We start from the raw sequence: 21,748 nt of genomic DNA, 5'->3' as shown, positions 1-21,748 counted from the left end.
TTCTCCAGTGACCCATCCAAATGGAAATGTCTTGTGCACAGGCGTGGCTAGCTGTCACTACCTCCGGTGGCCCTCCAGGATGCTGCTCAAAGTTCCCCGGCAGAACACATCTTGAGTTTTCCTAAAGACAAAGAGTGACACTCTACAAAGCCTTGACACCCCGGTGTCAGCTTTAACACTTCTGCACACACTGAAAGGACAGCTAGTCTGGGGCAGGCCTGTGGCTTTCCCCTGAGAGCTCTTGAAGGGTGGAATAGCTTTGCATGTGTTTGGGTTTACCTGGTACTTTTTTCCCAAGTATTTGGCTGACCGTGTGAGAGTCAACAGCAAACAGCGCTTCTGTTCACTGAGGTGTGAGTCAGGACATTACAGGTAGCTAAAGTTGTGGGGTTTTTATGAAGCAGGGCACATAAAGTCCCACAGGCCAAGAGTGGAATAATCAAACCTTTCCCTGCCCTCACCAGTGGTATTTTGGGTCTTAGCTAAGAGGTGGGGGTCATCGTTTGTCTCTTGGACTCCCAAGGAGATTGGTACCAGGACCCTTGCTTGAATATCAAAATCCATGGATGCTCCAGTCCCTTTATAAAATGGCATAGCATATGCATTTACCCTGCATGCATTTTCCTCTACACTTTAAATTCTCTCTAAATGGTCATGCCTAACACAATATAAATGCCACATCATCCACAGTTGTTTGTTACATTGTTTAAGAATAATGGCAAGAAAACATCCATATGTATTCAGCCCAGATGAAGCAATCTATAAATATTTTCAATGTGCAGTTGGCTGAATCAACAGATGGGAATCCAGGGCTTCACTTCAGCTCTGTATTAGTGTGGAGGCAGCGCTAATAGATGATGGTAAGATCTGGAACCAGAGCATTTCAGATTCCAGATCTTCCTGCTGTGCCCCACTCTGTTGCTCAGAGTTTCCCTTTCTTCCTCTGAACAGTGGGGATGATAAAGCCCCCACTTAGAGGGCACTGAGTACCTGACCTGGAGTAGGTGGTAATGAATTCCTCTTAGTTCACTTACCCTTCTAGCAACCCTCCACACATGCCTACTCTGTGGCAGAGATGTGCCCAGAGAAGATGCAACCTCTACTTCTAAGAGGTCACAGTCCGAATAAAACATGAACTAATATTGGCACTCCAAAGATCAAATACCTTTTTGTACCTTTTTGCTTATGTGCAATGGATTCATACCATGGACTTTGGCACCAGACAGGTCTGGGATCTACCCATGGTATTGTTACTCACTGGCCTGATAATGTGCAAGCTACACATTATGCAATCCATTGAGCCTTGCTTTCCATTTTCTGTAAAATGGGGATAAAGAATCACAGATCTCTCTGGCCCCATGTCAGATCAAATGAGATAATGTGGGAGACATTCTTAGTTTAACTAACACATCTATCAGGACTTATAGCTTTCGAAGTACACTTCACATACAATTTCTCACTTAAGTTGAACAATAACGTTGTTAGAACACTGGCAACTATCCTCCTTAGAGGTGAAAAGAGTGAGATGTGGGACATGGGATATACAAGAACATTCTCCAAGGTCACATGGGCACCTCTTGCACTTTCATTGTTTTTGACATTCTTGGCACGAAACAGTCTTGTAAATCAAGCATTTTGCAGGTGAAGAGACAGCCTCAGAACCAGCAAGGCAGGGGAAACTTTGTTTGTAATATATATATATATATATTAACAGGTTATACTCTTTAATCCCCTCGCCCCTGACCCCATTTCCCTAGGGCCCTCCTCAGTGGGGTTTTGGTATTCACTGTGGGGGCCAAGAAGGTCTCAGTCGGTCCCTGTGGGGTAGTGGCAGATGGGGGGAACATGCTTTAGGGTATTCCTACCCACTTGGTGGTTCTTACAATCTGCTTTTTCCTAAAGAACCAATGCACCCATTTCTCGCCCCACTGCTCCTTCTTTTTATACCTGAGTCAGACCCTTATAGTTTCCCAAAATGACACTTGGTCTTCGTGTTAGCGTCTAGAGACTGTGATCTGACCATCTAAGCGCTGACATTGTCTTCTGGCATGAGGCTAAAGTGGCTTGGTAGCTGGGTGCCCCACCATGGGTTCTTTACAAGCTGGGCTGTGAGTTCTTGCACATTTTAATGGAAGGGGCCCAAAGCTGGTGACCTTGATGTTTATGGGGTGTTAACTGATGATAACACAGAGAGGCCTGTTTGACTGAGTGGAAGGGACCCCGTAATGCATGATGGGAGTAGAAACCTGAGAAGCTACTTTACCATTTGGCTTCAGGTTGCAGTCCCACCCCCCCCACTTTGATTTATTATTTTTAACCCCTGAAATAAAAGGAACAGATTCAATCTTTTCCTTCTCAGATTCTGCATTGACATTAAAGCAGATACAACTTCACCGAGTGCTGTCGAGACCCACACAGAGCGATGTGACGGAATGTGCTCTGAAGGCTCAAATGCCTTTTCATAATGGAAATGGTCCCTTATGGAATTTGGGCCACAGGTCCCAAGTCTCGGGTTTTCTTCTTTGTCAACTGAGGATGGCATCAATCACTTTAGAGGGTATTGGAGGAATCACTCTCTTCTGGTTTGATTTTCTGGGTGCTCACTAGGTGCAAGGCCTATGGTGGGCCCGTGGATAAAATCAGTAATGATGATAAATGGTGCTTTCCTGATCTCAAGAGTTAAATTCTAGCATGTTGAATGGACATAACCTCAGCCTCAAAAAAGAAGCAAAAAGGTGGGGGGGGGAGGGGTAGGATGGCTGGAGGGATGGCTTAGTAGTTAAGAGGTTGCCTGCAAAGCCAAAGGAACCAGGTTCGATTCCCCAGGACCCACCATTAGCCAGATGCACAAGGGGGTGCATGCTTCTGGAGTTCGTTTGCAGTGGCTAGTATATATATATATATATATATATATATATATATATATATATATATATATATATATATATATATATGTTATAGAGCTAGGGACAAGGAGAGAGAGAGGGCATGGGCACATCAGGGCCTCTTGCCACTGCAAATGAATTTGATATGCATGTGCCACTTTGTGAATCTGGTTTTGCATTCCTAGGGACTTGAACCCAAGCTGTTGGGCTTTGAAAACAAGCAATCACCTTTAACCACTGAGCCATTTCTCCAGCCCCAAGACTGGGGTTCTTCTTGGAATCGCTCACTGTCCTAGAATTCTTTGTTTAATTGTTTTTATTTTTATTTATTTATTTTTGAGAGAGAGAGAGAGGGAGGGAGAGAGAGCGAGCGAGCGCGAGCATGCCAGGGCCTCTAGCTGCGGCAAACAAACTCCAGATGCATGCAGCTTGTGCATCTGGCTTATGTGGGTCCTGGAGAATCAAACCTGGATCCTTTGGCTTTGCAGGTAAGTGCTTTAACTGCTAAGCCATCTCTCCAGCCCAGTCCTAGGATTCCTTTTCCAAGCTTATCAACTACTTTCTGGATTGGTCAGGGCCTTGGAGATGAAGCAGCCAGGCCAAGAAACAGCTCTTGTCTTACAGAAAAGTCAAGCCAAGGACTCCCTTGTACCTGTCTACCTAGCCCCTTCACTTATGTTCCCGTCTTCTTTCCTATCCACTGGAAGACTGTTGGGTCTTATCTATCATGGCTCCCTGGTGCCAGTGCCAGGCATGGTACAGCATAGTTTTCCATAACTGTTAAAAGAACAGACACTTTTAAGACTTCATAGAAGAATGCATGTCAGCTGGCTCAAGTCTATCTCAGAGCCATAGTGTATAATAAACTCCCCTGCCAACTATATTTACATAGGGGCGTCATGCCCTTGATACCTAAGCTTTTCTGACACTCATCTTCTCCAGGTTTTGATTGTGAACTCTGTCATTGTGAAGAGTCCATGTACTCTCAGACACATTTCCTTCATACCACTGCCTGAGCTGCATTTGTGTCTTTTATTTTATTTTTATTTTTATTTTTTTTCTGAGCTAGGGTCTTGCTTTAGCCCAAGCTGACCTGGAATCCACTCTGTAGTTTCAGGCTGGCCTCAAGCTCACAGGGATCCTCTTACTTCTGCCTCCAGGGTGCTGGGATTAAAGGCGTGCACCACCACACCCAGCCCATCTGTTATCGTTCTCTGACATGGAAGAGGTAAAAAAGGGTAGGAAAAGATAGAAGGCACAGTTATTAGTGAGTATGCCAAAAAGTGTATACGTCAGGGGAAAACTGTCCCAGGCTTCTCTCATTACATGCTAATCCCCGCACAAGCCCGGATGAAGCTGGGACCTATCATAGCTGTGTTTTAATTTGTCTGGACTTATTTTACAATCCTGCTCATTAAAATAGCTAGTAGGTGAAGCTGTGTCTTTCTCCTAACAGGAGAGATTTATGCATAATTTCCCCATAAAATATCTTCTACTTGGAAAGATCCTCAAAATGGACACAAGCAGGGCTGGAGAGATAGCTAGCTCAGCAGTTAAGGTGCTAGCTTGCCTACGAAGCCTGACGGACCGGGCTTGATTCTCCAGTACTCATGCAAAGCCAGATGCACAAAGTGATCCATGCATCTGGGGTCCATTTGCAGTGGCTAGAGGCTCTGGCATGCCCATTTGTTCTCTCTTTCTCTCTGTTTCTGCTTGTAAATACATACGTATATATACATATGTATATAGAAAAAAATTGAGACAAGTAGGGTTTACAAAAGAGACCACACCCAAATATCTGTATACTGTACCACTGAGCAAGAAACATGAAGGAGAAGATGTTTTTGGAAATTCAGGACTGTGTAAACAAAGTCTGTGATTCATCCGACCTCCTGGGAAGTCTTTTCATAAGTCTGTATTGAGCGCTAAAAGGGATAATAAGCAAGATCAGTTCATTTTGCTCAAGACCTGAGCTTTGGAGAATAGCCTTAAGAAATTTCAATAGAGGGCTTAATAAGTTAAAAATGTTTCCTGATAGCATTTTCTGTTTAATTGCTAGATTTTGAAATTTTGGCAGACTTAAAGTCCAAGTCCCAGTAGCCAGTATGTGAGTCCAAAAGCAGGAGGGACCGGAGAATCCGCCGTGGCTCACGATGGCTGGTGGAGCTGCACGCACGCTGCCTCAGTAAAGTCGCATGACAGCCCTGAATGGTACTTGCACTCCCACATAACAGTTGAGGAAACAGCTTGGAGAAATGAAGTGACTTGCTCAATGGTACTTAGCTTGAATGAAAGCTAACTATGATTAACACAGCTCTGGGATCTGTTAATTATGGGATCAGGTTTAGGCAAGACCTCAGATGCAATCTGTCAGTCTTCTGTGACTGTAAGTTGTATATTAGCTCATTGCCTGGGCTAGTCTATACAATTGCTGAAATTATCATTAACGTTTCCTTCCTCACTTTGACCTAATCCTTACCAGATTAAGCCTGTTTCCTTCTGTTTATTTTTCTGTCTGTCTGCTCACCCACCAGCCCATCTATCTATCCTAACTGTTTCATCCCTTAGCCAGGTCTCCACTCATGACCCATCAGCCCAAGCATGTGATCTGAACAAGTTATTTCACCCTTCTACGCCTCTGCTCTCCAACTGCAAACTAAGGCATGCATATCAGTGTCTTTGGCTTACGAGAAAGTTTTAGGAACTCCATTGGGATGTGCTTAGTATCCTGTCCATCATTCATGGAGCAAATGTCTATTACATGGCAATTGCATCATGTTTATATGCTATAAATAGACAGAGGAAGGGAGGGTCTGAAGATGTGGGAGGGGGGACAAGGAAGTGACCTTCCACCAAGGCGCTATGAAACAGTTGGTGAGCCCTGAATCCTAAGCAGAAGTAGCAGGACAGGACTTGTGGGCAGATTATTCCTTGGGGAGAGGGATACACGTAGAGAGGTGGAGGGGCACAGGCTATGTGGGGGAACCACCCAGGAAAATGGGGAAGTATTTCAGCCATGGCCTCAGTGTTCAGGGGCAGGGTACAGGAGTCTCTGTTGAGCCGAGTGCAGGTGAATAGATGTGATCACTGAAACAGCCCTTTTGGGGATCTGGAAATGAGAGTTCTTGATGTAAGCGAGGAAGAACTGCACCGGGTGGATCTATGAGTGGCTGCGGAGCTCAGGAGTCAGCTGTTAAGTCCTCAGATGGTGAATGGTTGGGGTGATCCTAGGTGTTGCAAGGTAGGGAAGGAAGTCACAAAAACAAGGGAGCTGTGAGTGACGCAGGAAGGTAGTCAGAGGTTCAGGATGCTGGGAGGGGTGCAGACTGGAGAGAAGGGCAAACAGGAGAGAGCTGATGCTGGGCTGGAAGTGGCTGGTTCTGGCCAGGAGATCCGCTTTAGTGGCTGAAGTGTCAAAGGAGAACTAGGTACTGAGAAGAGCAGGTTTTGTGGTGGGAAGGAACCTCTGAGATCCACTGTAGACAGGAAAGCAAGGGCCTGGAGTCAAAGTGCCTTGGCCCACGCCACATGATGGCGTGCATGCTAGAACTTGAGCAGAAACTCATCCACAATCTGCCAGTGGCTGCAGGAGAGACGTGCTCTGAGCTTCTGCACGTGTTGCTCCCCCGATCCAGGCCCTCCTTTGCTCCATCTTCACGCGCCCCAGTCCACAAGGGCTTCCAGTTCTTGCTCCACTGCCATCTCTCCTTCGGAGCCCGCCCCTTGGCCTCAGCTGAAAGGGCTTCATCTTCCGCCGTCCCAAAGCACTTCTGGGTGCATCATTTTCTAAGGGTCATTAGTCTACCTGCGGTGCCTCCAGGATCCTGCCAGCCCAGATGAATAGCCACACTTCCCAGTGAGCCTTATCCAGGAAATGCATCTTCTGACAGCGTCTCTGTGTTGGCAGATTCCAGTGGCATGGGCTGGAGTGCACCACGTGATGATTATCACTGTTCTGTGATTTTTGCATACAACAGATGCTTGGAGTCCTGAACCAAGTTGAGTTTCCCAGCTCCCCTACGTTCTACGTACAGAATACAAAGGCTGCCCACCTCTGATCTTTCTCTGTGTCACTGATAAAAATGGTGAGCATGATCCATATCCACCCAGATTTTAAAATTGACTTAAAACTTTACTGGACACTTGCTACTATACAAGATATTCCTGGAGTCTGGGAATGAGGAGATGATATAAAATGACCCCCATCTATAAGGAATTGGTGTATGTAAACAAACACAAAACCAGCAGCTGTGCCCAGCACATGACATGTAATACTATTACAGGTGAGCTCTCAAGTGAGATCTTCCTGTATTTCTAAGAACCTATTACAGCATTCGATAAGCATGCACCCCCCCTCCTCCCCTCACAAGTTGAGAAGATTTTTTTTTTTTTTGTCTCAGAGCAGGTTTCAGGAAGAAGCCAGAAGCAGAAGAAGGTATAGGAAAAAGCCTGTGAGTTCCCCATAGTAATTAGTCTCCTCTAGACTCCGAGGCCAAACTCAAGCCGCTCTCCGGTGCTTTTCAACTTTCTTCTCTATCACCTGCCGGCCAGAGCTGCTCCGAGCCATGGCTCTGTCCCACAGATCGAGGAGGCAGAAAGCTAATGAGCCTTGGAAAGCACATGGCCTCTCACCTCACTGGAGGAGCTGCGAGAGCTCTCAGACCCAGCGGAGAAGAAGTGCAATCCAGGACGCTGGCCGCAGAGCGGGACTCCACACCCATCCCCTCAGGACACGGATTTCAAGCCCTTACAAAATACCTGTGGCAAGAAGCGGTAAGCCACCGCTGTTCGTCATAATTGCAGGGTCTCTGGCTTCCTGATTAAGGGACCTCAAACCTAGCTCAGAGGAGGCCTCCAAATGAGGTCTGACTTGTCAAGATAACCAGCCAGGAAAGGGATGAGGAGCAAAGAAACCAAATGACAGGACTGAGACGTGTATTTTGGCGAGTGCTGAAACCCAACAAAAACCCTACCAAGAGGCCCACGGGTGGGGGACTAAAGAGACAGTTGATACTAAATCTTATTCCTCAAGACCTCTGACCCCAATCTTCTTTGATAAAAGGCTCATTTCTCCACCTACCAGTGAACCCCTTTTCTCTAACACTTTCCTGGACACTGCTACCCGGATGTCCTCCAGGTATCTTAGACCTGTCCCAGAGCTTTCAACAACCAAACGCAGCCACATCAGACCTCTGCTTAAAACTCCTCCATGACTCCCAACAACAGGTAAAATCCAAACCCTCTTCATGCCATTCACCTTCTGATGCCTGTGGCCTCTGTCACCTTGTCCTATGTCTCACTGTTGCCATAAACTCCCTAAAACGAACCACTCCACAGTACCAGAAATGCCTGGAAAATGCCTTGCTCTGTCCCCCTTCTGAGTATCTTAGGAACTTCTGAATTCTACAGGAGGTCCTGCAAGGTGCTATTTACCTCTGCCAACATCTGTCACCCACCTTAACTCATACCTCCTCCAAGAAGCCACCCACATGTGCCCAACTGGAAGCAATTGCTCTGTTTCTTGGATACAATTTACATGGTCCCTGAAAATGGCACTACTGAATGGGCTGTCAAGAACTCGATATTTGCATTGTCAGTTTCAGCACAAACCTTGGTAGCAGTTAATGACAGAGTTGTACAGGGCATCAATATGGGCTCTGGTCCCAGAAGAACTTGCATTTGAATCTTGGTTTCCCCAAGATAGCTTTGGCCCCTAAACCCTGGCTTCCTGGGAATTACACCATCCATCATGTTGGAAGCTTATATACTTGTGGGGCTAAAAGTCATGAAGCACACACAATGAAAGGGCTCTGTGAAACATAAAATTTCTATTCAAAGAAGTCATTTTTTTAAAAAAAATCACAAGTTATCATAGCAGCAGGAAGATAACTGGAGATCTGGTACCAAGTGTCAGCCTGGGCATCCAAACAGAAACCTGATTGTGAAGTCCAATTGCGGGAGGGCTTATATTTGCATACTGAAGAGCTCCATTTCTGATAGAAAATGTTCCAGGGCTGTCGAGGGAAATTCCACTAAATTACTAAGCTGCCAGCTCTTGCTTTATCAACCTTTAACTCTGGCAGTATTTAGCAGCATGCCTGTCTGGGCCCAATTTTGCAGTCTTTGATTAAATGTTAGGAGCTGACCATCTTATTGTGCCTAAACCTCTATGCTACTTCTCAGACAGCTGGTGGGCTCTTCCCTTCCTCCCACCAACGAATCCCCCTCCTTCTCTGTGGCAATGTCAATCTCTCAGATATTTATTATTCTGAACTTTGATTCTTTTCAGGCTGTCACTCGCTGTTCAGAAGGGAGTATGGGAAATGTCAAGTCTCAATGGGTATTATTTCTCTGGTGAAACTCTAACCTTGAGTTTCCTGTCCTGTAACATACCTACACAGAAATAGACCAGTCTGATCATTTCCTTTTGATGTTTAATTGGCTGTCGGTGCTGTGCTTTCTGGGCTGAGAAGGTAATGTTTCTCAGAGAGGGAACAATTCCGGCTACACAAATGAGACTTGTAACAGGGGAGAATGCTCGACGCTGAATCTAATTTTCTCTCCCATCCATGAACATAAGACAATTTCTCTAGCATTAAAGCATCTCACTCTGTCTTTCTGTCATTAATAAGAATTAAATTCTGCTCCCTCATATTTAAATGTAATTATATTTTGCCTCGTAAATAAAATTGAATTACCATTTAAAAAATTTAGCAGTAATGCAATGGCTATGTTTAGAGCTTTAATTTTTTTAACCCTACTGCTACTTTCAGCTTTTTTTTTTTTAAAGCATTTGGTTCATTTTGCTGTCAATTGTGACTTAATTTAAGAACACAGCTCTTCAGCTCCCTACCCAATCATTATTGCCTCATCATGCTTGATGATTTTCTTTTCTTTTGGTAGGAAAGAAGAGTGGTAGAGAAGAACATGAGAGTTCAGAGAGATTGCAATTGAATTTTCTGGAAGGTCTTTCCAAGTTCCAGAAAAACTTAGGTCAGGTTGAGCTGAGACCACAGAAAGAGCCCTGAGGTACAGTCTGAAAAGGAAATAGTCCATGTTCACTGAAAAAAGAAATTAATCTAAGATTTTTGGCAAGGCACTCAGTGAGTCCCTGGATTTGGGACCCTGCCTGAGTTCTGGTTTCACTTCCTGCTCTCCCAACCCAACTCTGCCCTGGGGCTTTCACTTGCCATTCAGACTGTGGTACAGCCAGACTCTCACACAGCTCTCCTTGGCTCATGTGGTTCCTTCTGCCTGCATTGCCTTCCCCTTCTTGGCCACCAGGGAGCCTTTCTTTAGTCTCCTTTTACAGAATGTCTCTCAAGGCTTCTCAGTGAGGACCTGGTCAGGCCATCTCCTGACCAAGCGCAGCCATTCTGCTCTCATGCTCCTGACCCTGCTGTATACACATGAAGCAGTGATGTCAGCAGGCTGCGTGCTCAGGTTCTCCACCTCCTGAGGAGCCTGCAGAGTTCTCTGGTTCTCCAGTCCTGCACATACAGTGGTGGGAAGGGATCTGGAATGAATGAAAGGGACTTGCGAAGAGGGGGTGGGTGAAGATCTGGAGGTGCTCTGGAAGATTTTCTATGCAGGTTGAACTCTTTTTTAATGTTTATTATTATTATTATTATTACTATTATTAGTAAAAACATATTTTGTATGGATACCCACCAAAGCAGAGGTCCAGAGGTTGAACTCTTATCTGGAATAGAGCTCAGGAAGCTTGCTGTTTCGAGAAAAGGCTGATGCTAATGCAGTGTGGCCCTTGTGCTGTGGGGCCCTGACCTGGCTATTTGGGGATGAATGTTTCAGCACATAGTGACTGTGTTGAGAGTCAGGAACCGGTCTTGGGTCTGGGTGGGAGAGGGGAAAAGCAGCAGAGAGATTCAAGAACTACAAGGACACTGCAACTTGGAGGGTAAACAAACTGTTTAACATTGACTCATCACGAAGCCCCTGACACTGTACCATCACTATATAAACTGTCCTCAAACTTAACTTTGTTTGAATCTAGGAACTGCTTGGCTAATTTAGATCTAATCATGCATTCTAAAAATATACACTCACACTTCATTTATTAAGTACTTACTGAATGCCAGCCACCATGCTAGGCATCTTATGCATACATATTAAAGCTAATTTGGCAAATAGCCCTGCAATGTGAGTATCATTAGATATGCTAATGGATAAGCCAAGGCTTGACAATCTAGACTGGTCCTACTCCAAATCCCATGCTATTCTTACTGATGGCACGTGAACTTGTGCCACCGAATCTCCAAAATATCTCCACCTGTTAGTCCATGAAATTCAAGTGCAATGAAATTATAAGAATCATAAACCACCAACATGAGCATTTTACAGGCAAAGATCTCTGCCATGCACTGCTTCTGTGAGCCAGCAACCCAGAGGAATAAAATGCAGTGAAAGTCTCCTCTCAAATAAAAGTCATTTATGGAAGATAAGATGAGAGAGCTCACCGAGCAACGGAGATGAGAACTGAATTCATGAGGCTGAGGACAGAGGCTCTGGGGAGAGGGTGGGAAGAAAGAGCCGTAACGAACTAGCGAAGGGGCAATTGCCCAAATTCTTCTTCAGGAGCCAGTAGAATCTGGAAGAAAGGTTGGCCTTGCCAATTTTAAGGACCAATGCAAAGAAGTTAAATTTTTTCCCTTTATTTAAAAGGCAACACTGAGCCCCAAAGGCTAAAAAGCCAACTAAAGCACTTAGGGGAGAGAGAGAGTCCTTCTGTAAAGATGTGGAGTGTGCCCTCTTTGTATGAAAGCTGATGGGGCATCCAGGACAGCACTGCTATTCCCGGCTGGAATGGCTTGGTGAACCAATGTTGGTCCTTATCCAGGAAGGGAAGGGCAGACTAGTAAGCATGGCAGAAACGAGACTTGCAAAACGACAGAGGTATGGAGACCAGGGTCTGGTTTCAGCTCTGCAGAACGAGTGGAAGGTGGGTGGGAAGGAAAGATGTGGAGGGGAACAGGGAGAGGGGAGCCCTGAAACAAGTCAGCTATCCGTCCTCTGATGGTGCGAGGGTCTTCCTGGACAGCTTCAGTTGCATCCCCTCCATCCCTCTGTCTGCGGTGGGTTCTTTTGTTCCCGCTATGCTCATTACTTGGTTGGGCCGCTCACACAACAATCCCTGAGAACCTAACGTATGTCTGGCCCTGTGCTGGGAATCCTGACAGATAGACCCTGACCTCTTGGAGTTCACAGCTTGTTTTGAGAGAGACATGACTGCAGTACATAGCTCAGATTACCATAGTGCTTAGTGCCATAGTTTGTATTCTGAATGTTTCCCAAAGGCCATATGCTTAAAGTTTAGTTCTCAGCCTGTGGTCTTACTGGGGCGTGACTGACCCTTTAGGAGGTAGGAAGACGTTAGGTTGTTGGGGGCATATCTTAAAAGGGAATACTAAGATTCTGGCTCCTTTTTCTTAATGCAAGAGAGCAAGAGTATGAGAGAGAGAATTGGTGTGCCATGGCCTCCAGCCACTGCAACTGAACTCCACACACGTGCGCCCCCTTGTGCATGTGTGAGATACTGCGTGCTTGTGTCACTGTGCGTTTGGCTTACATGGGACCTGGAGAGTTGAACATGAGTCCTTGGGCTTCACAGGCAAGCGCCTTAACCCCTGAGCCATCTCTCCAGCCCTCTGTCCCCTTCCTTCCCCCTCTTTCACGACCAGTTACCATGATGTAGGAGACTCCCGTATTCTATTCCCCGACCATGAGGTGCTGCCTTATTACAGGCCCATAAGCCATGGGGCCAACTGGCCAGGGACTGAACTTCCTAAACTGAGAGCCAAGTTAACCATCCGTGCTCTTTTTCAGTTGATCATCTTGCAGATATTTTGTCACAGTGACAGAAAGCTTACTTATGTCCAGAAGAATCTTTGGACACAGATCTGGCTAGATTCTTCAGCTTGCTAATAGTGTAGTGTGGGTGCTGGCAAGTAGCAACGCATCTGATCTTCAAGTTTCCTTATCTAGAAAATGGAAATCCTGGTGATCCTGCCTCTGAAGGCCTTTTCTGAGCCTTAACCAGGGTAATGGCTATACAACATGCGCTTCAGTGACTGGTACACAGTAAGTGTGAAGAGACAGATGACCTTGTAATTACCACTCCATCCCGAGGCTTGTCAGAAAGAAAGGCAGGGTGACTGACAAGAAGGGATGGGAAAGGAGCTGGAAGCAAGAGCTGAGGATTGAAAAAACCATGGCCTTGGCTTAATTTAAACTTTGTTGCTTGTAAGCGGAATTGTTTTGGGCAAGTCATTTCTTCTTTCCTTTCTGTCAGTCACAGCGACAGCAATCACATCGCCTACTGTCGCCACTGCCAGCCCAAGTGACTCATTAAGTGACACCCTGCTGGGCCCAGAGCACAGGACTGAGGTGCTAGAGGCCAGGGGTTGGCCATTCTCTCGTGGCTTATAAGAGTTTGTTTCCACAGTTATCCTGTATGTGGCTTGTAATGACGGAGGTCCACATGAAGGAGACTGGCTTAGCGAAGTTTCTGAGATGAGACAGGATGCCAAGTTTGCTGGGAACCAGGGACCTGAGTAAACACTTGTATAAAATCTGACTTCACTGTTTCCACAGACCTCATGGAAGCGCTGAGGAGCTTGTCAGCTCACATTTCATTACAGGGCATGTTGATTTAAGCTGCCTTCATTAAATCTTGCTCTCGGTGCCCAACAGCCAGACACTCATCTCAGGGAGGAGACGGTCCTTCCTCCTCGGAGGCGGCAGGCGCGGGTCCATCTCTGCCAGCCCTTCAACCTGCAGTCAACGCTGCCGATGGCGCGAAGATCACTCAAGATGCGCCTGCTGGCCTGCGGCCTCCGATGAACACTGGGCACCATCCCTGCCTGCCTTGCATGCCAGGCAGCAAAGAGCTCACATAGCACAGATAGAGCTGTGCCAGGCTTGGGGAGAACCACTTCACTCTCGTGTTCTCACCTACTCCTCCTAATAGTCCCATAAGTTCATCATATCTAGGTGGAAGCTGAGGGTTGAGAGGCTAAACCACCACGTCCTGAAGCCCACTCAAGACGTGGGTTCTAAAAGAGAGAGGGAACAGCCTGTTCATGGGCCTGTAGCCAGGACCCTGACCATGGACATACCCTCCTGGCTGTGGTGAGCATAGGCAACAAAGCATCTCTTGCTTCGCCTCCCTGCAAAAACTGTTTTAAATATTTTTATTTTTATTTATTTATTTGAGAGGGGGGAAAGAAAGAGGCAGAGAGAAGGAGAGAGGCAGACAGAGATAGAATGGGTGTACCAGGGCATCTAGCCACTGAAAACAAAACAAATTCCAGAAGCACGTGCCCCTTTGTGCATCTGGCTTATGTGGGTCCTGGGGAACCGAACCTGGGTCCTTTGGCTTTGTAGGTAAGCTCCTTAACTGCTAAGCCATCTCCAGCCTTGCAAAAACCCTTTTAAGGTGGGTTCTAGGGGTGAAAGCAGCCTTAGGAGGGAGGGAGGTGACAGAAATGCATCAAGTTCTTATTCTCTGGTGACCACTGACTGCTACGTGTGTACAAAAACGATGTCCTTTAATGGTAACGTAACTTGCTGAGATAGGGATTAGTGCCCCTGTCTGTCACATAAGGCAACTGGAGAAAATTTAATCTTCTTGCCCATGTCACACTGTTAGCATGTGGCCAAACCAGGCTTGCACCCAGGCAGGTAAGCCCTACGTATTTGAGAGCAGAGGGGAAAGAACATTTGAACTCCTTTTGTTACTCTCCTGGTCTTCCACGGGCGAGGTGCCAGCTGACAAGTATGGCAGTGGGGAGATGGTACAGGGGAAGAAAAAATAGGTTAACCCTCAAGCCCTGTTCTGGGATCTGACTCCTACCTCCTCACCAACCAGGGTGCCTTAGACAAGTCACAGTCACCCCTGATTCTTACCACCAGCATGCGGATGATTCCCTGCTGCTCACAGATGGGGCAGTGGTGTGTGCGTGTGTTTCTGTGTGAAATACCTTGTTTGTTTTCTGAGGAGCTCAACATTATTATTGCAAAGGGGCGTGATAACTTTGCAGTCATCTTTGAATTCCTGGCCTGGTAGCTGCCATGACACAATTTAGTTAGTTACAGGCTAAAGATGATGATCCATGTTTCTGAAAGGGCACATCTCAGCTTGTCTGTGACTATCACATGTCTATGCAAGTATTAGGCATTTTCACTGATGGGTATTTTACTCAAAATTGTAACAAGAGATAACATTTATCGAGGGCATATCACAGGCCCAGGGACATGCTACACTCTCTTTTTATATTGTCTTAAAAATTTCCCACAAAACTCCCCGAAAGCGAGGTACTATCTTAAGCGGCGAAAGTGGCTGACCCCAAGTTCTAGTTAGCAAGGAGCAGCGTCAGGATTTGCACTCAGCACTGTCTGCTGCCGGCACAGGATGCTCCTGTTTTCCCACGGGAATCCACATGTGTGCTTGATATCGGGGATGAGAGTGGTAAACCCAGGAGTGAGGAGGGAAAGATCCACAAACTCAGTCAAAGCCCTTTCCAGTGGTTCACTCATCTCTGTTTACAGGTCCAACTCCTCAAAAATCTCAGGCAAAGCTACACCTGCCTCCTCCAAGGCTGTGGAATTTCATCAGGGATTAGCAGTGCAAGGCACAGTTATAGACCTGTCATAAATTAGCTTTGCGGCCACATAATGAACGATACAAGGCAGCGTGGCTTTAAGAGGACCATTTGTTACATTGCTATAAACAGAGCTATATAAAAAGAATTATTCCTGAGACTCTGCACATCTGTGCTCACAATCATGTCTTTATGTGAGCTTTGCAAACAGGGATAAAAGTCCAATTTAGACTGTGCATTGAACATCAATTCTCCACTCAATGGGAAAGGTGATTCAAAGTATTCCAAAAGCATGAATGCTGTATGAATCTCATTTTTTTTGTTTTTTGCCAAAGGTCACAACCATGCCTCTTGATCAGAATTAGAACTGTTAATCACGACATAATGAGCTAATGTGAGCTTTTCTTTCACTGTATGGAGCAGTGCAACAGCAATTTCAGGTGAGAAGTTTACTCTCCCCTCCTCCTCACAGCTCAAGGGCCACAAAGACCAGCACGCTCTTGTTTCTTCATCCTCCCTGGCTTGAAGAAGAGTGCCTAGCACACAGAAGGTGCTCACTGGTGAAAGTGTTACATAAAAGAAAGGGCTGCTCCACGGGAACTCATGCCTTGGTTTGTAAATCTGGCCTTATATCTGTGGCTAGAGACTTCCACCTCATTTAGGCTCTAGGGTGGTACCCCAATACTGTGGTTCTGCTAATTGGACAGCATGTCAAACTGCCTTCTAAACAATCTGGTATTGTTCATAGTCATGCCCATAATCATGAACTCAATAAATATCATCCATCCATCCATCTATCCATCCATCCATCCATCCATCCATCCATCCATCCATCCATCCATCCATCCATCCATCCATCCCTCCATCCCTCCATCCCTCCATCCATCCTTCACTGAGCAGGTGCAATAAGTCAGGCCTATGCTGAGTGGTAGGGCTATCTCCAATAACAGACATGTTTGTTCCCCCACCACCTAATAGAGCCTACCATGTAATAGAATGTTCTAGAAAGACAGTTGGAGGCAGATCCCAGAGAACCCTAAAATCCACACTGAGCTCAGCCTTCACTCTGAGGAATGGGTGAAACCAGGGAGTATCACAGTAAGGCAGGATTTCACCCTCTCCTCTGTTCGGAAGTTCTGTTAGGAGCTTTCCCTGTGCTGGGACACCAGGGATGATCATCCCATTGTGAAAGACAAGTTTCCATGAAACACATCTGGAATGACAGGGACCAACGTTCCGTGTTGCTGAGTGGCGCTTGTTACGGTATGACTATGAAATGTCCCTCACAAGCTTATTTGTTGAACTTGGTCCCTAGCTGGTGATGCTATTTTGGGAGGTTCTAGAAACTGAGGTCGAACCTCGCTTGAGGAAGTAGATCACTGAGGGAAGGTCCTTGGGAGTATCATGTCCTTGGCCCCTTCCTGCCTTGCCCTCTGTCCCCAGGAGGTAAAGAACCTCTTCCTTCAGCCCTGTGCTCTGGCCCCCCCCCCCCCGCCGCCCCCGTTATGGCGTGGCCCAAGCAACTGTGGACCACAAACCCTGAGACTGTGAGCTCAAATGAATTGTTTCTCCTTTAAGTCATTCTCTCAGGCATTATGTTCACAGCTATGCAAAAGTGCCTAGCACAACGCTTTAGAATTTCAAGGCTGACCAATGCGAGGAAGTAATATTTGAATCCTTGCCCGCTAGAAGGAGAGGTGTGGAAGGCTAGAGCTCAGGGGAAGAAGGACGGCGACCTGGAACACGAGGAGGCCTAGCCAGGTGGTTGGCAGGAGGCCTGCTCCACTCAGCAAGAGCAAATGGGCCATATATTTCAGTAGAGACCCTCCCTCCACCGGGGGCATGCCCTTCTTCTTCCCACACTTACCAATGGAGCAGTCATGTCCAGTCCAGCTTGGGTCACAGCTGCAAAGGCCCGTGTCTGGGAGGAAGGTTCCGTGGCCAGAGCACTGGTCCAGGCATGTGGCCCTGGGTGTCTCACAGTTGGTGCCCCCCCAGCCCACGGAGCAGTGACACTCGCCTCTCACACAGACACCCCGGCCTGAACATGTTGGGTCCATGCAGTCCACTGTAACACAAAGGGAAGAAGACACAGCTAAGCATCAGTACCACAGAGCCGGGCTTCTGCAAGGCAGCCTGCTGCTAGGGGAGCTAAACGTCAGGGGAGAGGCCACTGGGTGAGGTAAAGTATGGCTCCGAAGTCTACCCCTTTGGACAGAGTATAAATGCATAACAGGTATCAATACAGCACCCAGTGCTTTGAAAACAGTGCCTGACATGTAGGAGATATTTAATAAACCTTCACAGAACACATTTCAGTTATTTATTACTTATGTTTAAATTATATAAGCAAGAACCAAAATAGTTATCTTATAGTAGTTATATTATATTATAGTTATATAATGGACCAAAACTTAAAAGAGGATTTATTTTGCAATTATATTCCATTAGATTTTCTGTTCCACAAATTCATGTGATTGATATGAATTTCAAAACATCCCTTGACGGAGGGCAAATGTTTAGATTTCTATTTAGAATCACATAGGCTGTCGTGGCCTGCCTTCTCCCTACGGTGGGTGAGCTAGAACGCTGTGGCCCTCAGCAGAACAGCCCCCGCAGGGTTCTGAGGGTCCACGATCAAGGGAGGCTCCAGAAAGCAGCCCATAGGAGGATAGGAGAGTCACACTGGATTACCTGCTTTGTGCTACAATCAAGGGCTCATTTACACTATCAGACTCGGCTTGCTCAATAACCCAGTGAAGTTGAGATGAGGAAACCCAGGCTCAGAGGGGTGAAAAATTCATGCCACGTCACACAGCTAAACTCTGTCAGGGAGGATTAACCAAAAAGTTTTGTTTTGAATTTTTATTTATTTATTTGGCAGAGAGAGAGAGAGAGAGAGAGAGAGAGAGAGAGAGAGAGAGAGAGAGTGTGTGTCAGAAAGAGAATGAGAGCACCAGGCCTCCAGCCACTACAAAAGAACTCCAGACACATGCCACCTTTTGCATCTGGCTTATGTCGGTCCTGGGGAATTGAACCTGGGTCCTTCGGTTTTGCAGGCAAGTGCCTTCACCACTAAGCCATCCCTGCAGCCCCCGAAAGCTTTTAAAACATGGTCACACATGTAATATGAAATGTGGCACTGTGAACCATGCACTCAGAGTACTCAGGACACCCATTGCCACCACGCAACCCCAGAACTCTTTTCCCCTTGAAAAATGGAGACTCGCGCCATCAAACACCTCCTATTTTCTCTTTCCTCTCAACCCCTAAAAATTTCCACTGTACTTACTGCCTGTCTCTACATTTGGCTCCTCCAGGCACATCATATATAAATGGGATGATATGGTGCTTTACTTTTTGTGATTGGCTGATGCCGTTTAGCATCATGCTCTCTAGGTTCATCACAGCTGGGGCACGTGATTTTCCTTCCATTCTAAAGCTGAATAATCCACTTTCTGTATGTGTGCATTTTGCCCGTCCTTCATCTACCACTGGCTATGTGGGTGTCTTCCTCCTCTTGTTTCTTGTGAACGATGCTGTCAGAAAGGTGGGTGTGATGGCTTGTATCGCTTGCTAACTTGGCAGGGCCTAGACTGACCTAAGAAATAAGCCTCTGGGCAGGTCTGTGAGGGATTGTCTTGATTAGGTTTACTGATGTGGGAAGACCTACTTTAACTGCGAGTGGCACCATTTCATGGGTTGGGATCTTGGAATGAACGAAAGGGAGAAAGCTGGTAGAGCACCAGTTTTCACCTCTCTCAGCCTCACGATTGAGGATGCAGTGTGGCCCGCTGCTTCCGGCTCCTGCTGCCGCGCCTTCCCCCCCACCACGGATGCAAGCCTCAAAACATAAATGGACGTAAGCCCTACCTCCTTAAGTGGCTTGTCAGGTGTCTTGTTGCAGCAATGTGAAAGGTAACTAATACAATGGGTGCAGAACTACCTCTTCGAAACCTAGCTTCTGATTCATCTGAGTACATGTCCAGAAGTAGAATTGCTGCATCATATGGTAATTCTATTTTAAATAGTTTTTTTTTGAGGAATCACTTATACTGTTTTATTTTTTACATCAGCTCCACTATTTTTTAACTTTGTGTTGACATCTTCCGTAAGTACAGACAGTAAGCCATGATAACGCTGTCCCACCAGCCCTCATTTCCCTTCCAAAATCCACCCTCCATTGAACCCCTTCTTCTTTCCAATTAGTCTTTGTTCTATTTTGATGTCAGCACTTTTTCCTTTCTCTTGTTCAGGCCTTGTGCAGGTAGTGACAGGTGCTGTGAGGTCATGGATATCAAGGCCGTTTTGAGTCTGGAAGACAGAAGCTCCACTACTTTATATTTCTACTAACAGTGCATAAAGGTTCCAATTTCTCCTCATCCAGAAGAGATAAGTCTGTCTGAGTCTGAAGCCAGTGGTATTCCTATTAGGGACTGACTTTCCCAAATTAAACTTTAGTTATGGGGTTATAAAAAAAAAAACAGAGACTTCTAATACCCCAAAAATTACTGCACAGAAAAAAGTAGAATAATACTGAGAATTAACTTGTGGCTGTAGTTCATATGGAACGTGTGGAAGGAAGCAAAGAGAATGGGAAGGGAGGTTGACCACTGTTCTCCACCCAAAAGTTGATAGGTCAGTCTTCCCCTCTACAAAATGGGAAGAATCTGTTCATTTTGTAAGTGAGAGAGGACACAGTGCTCTGGAAGGAACCTAACACAGAGGTGTTGGCTAGACAGTTTTTCAAAATATTTTATTTATTATTCATTTATTAGAGAGAGAGAACATGAGCACACCAGGGCCTCCTGCCACAGCAAATGAACTCCAGACTCGGGCACCGCTGTGTGCAGCTGAGTTTACGTGGGTTCTAGGGAATCAAACCTGGGCCATCAGGCTTTGCAAGCAAGTGCCTTTAACTGCTGAGCTATCTCTGTGGCCCCTGGATAGATTATTAACAGTACTCGGTGAGTGTAGCCACATTTCTCTTACGAGAGCTCAGGAGCAGCCCTATGCAGCGGAGCAAAGAATGTAGCCCTTGGCTTCCAGGAACTTGGATTCAAGGGCACAGGACAAACATGCTCAAGGTCAAGCTATGTATCTACTCTGAACTTTTCCACAGTAAAAACAGACATGCTGAATCATCACCAGCTCTCAGGTTGCTACAAGGAGCCAGTGACATTGAGGATCTGAAGGGACTATATGAACTCTAATGCCTCAAATAGTTGCTTTCGGTCCTCTCAGGACACGCCGTAGTGTGAGTTGGGCAAACTGTGATCAGAGCTCATTTGTAATTCAACTGTCCTTTTAATTAATGAATTGTTCTTATTTTGTAATCCAGTACATTTGACTTTTGCAAGGTATTAAAGAGTCTCAGGCACAAAAGACAGAGACTTTATAAGTGAGGACATCCTGGGGGCATTTATTTTGAGGGCCAATTTATGGAGAAGGCACACCACCATGTAGGTTTTTTTTGAAGGTGTCTACCTTGGCAGCCTCAGTGAAAAGTAAGATCAGGGACAGGAGCAACTGTTTCCCAAAAACAGTCATGATTACAACAAAAGTTGACATTAGCCAGGCGTGGTGGTGCACACCTTTAATCCCAACACTTGGGAGACAGAGGCAGGAGAATCATCGTGAGTTCAAGGCCACCCTGAGCTACATAGTGAATTCTAAGTTAGCCTGGGCTAGAGCGAGACCCTACCTTGCAAAACCAAAAAAAAAAAAAAAAAAAAAAAGTTGATATTAAACTAGGTGCCTTTAATTGCATTTTATAAACATTAATTCATGTAGTCCTAACAATGTGTGTATGAGGTAGCGCCATCCTGGTTCTCACTTTTCAGGTGAGGGAGCTGACACACAGATGAGGTGAAATAACTTGCCCAAGATAACACAGGGGTCCATGGAGGAATTTATATTTGATTCACTCTTTCCTGCCTAGACCTCTTGCTATTTTCTCCTATTTTATTGACTCTAATACATATACATGTATATATGCTTGTGTGAGTGCGTGAAGTGGTTTAAAAATAGAAATCAAAGCAGAAACATGGAAAGAAATGGGACATTGTGGGGAATTAATAAAAGCAAATGAAGGCAATGGCTCTTCTCTTGCAGTCTCCAGACACCATTTAGTAATAGTTAAAGCATGACCTGGTAGAGTTCTGGTAATTAAAAATAATAAAGACAATAATAGTGATAAATTCTCATGACGGGCCTCAGATCCCGGAACCTCAGAAGGATTAT

The 21,748-nt window shown here is 45.9% G+C and overlaps 1 protein-coding gene across 1 annotated transcript in view; it reads right to left on the bottom strand.

Moving 5' to 3' along the window:
- Nucleotides 1-21,748, bottom strand: part of Tenm4 (teneurin transmembrane protein 4) — a 1,065,388-nt gene that overhangs the window by 126,359 nt on the left and 917,281 nt on the right. The window contains 1 exon segment of the mRNA XM_045144966.1: nucleotides 17,373-17,573. Coding sequence (XP_045000901.1) covers nucleotides 17,373-17,573 — 201 coding nt within the window.

Source organism: Jaculus jaculus, chromosome 3 (genome assembly GCF_020740685.1).
Source record: "Jaculus jaculus isolate mJacJac1 chromosome 3, mJacJac1.mat.Y.cur, whole genome shotgun sequence".
NCBI classification, from domain to species: Eukaryota; Metazoa; Chordata; class Mammalia; order Rodentia; family Dipodidae; genus Jaculus; species Jaculus jaculus.
This window is presented reverse-complemented; position numbering and strand designations above follow the sequence as displayed.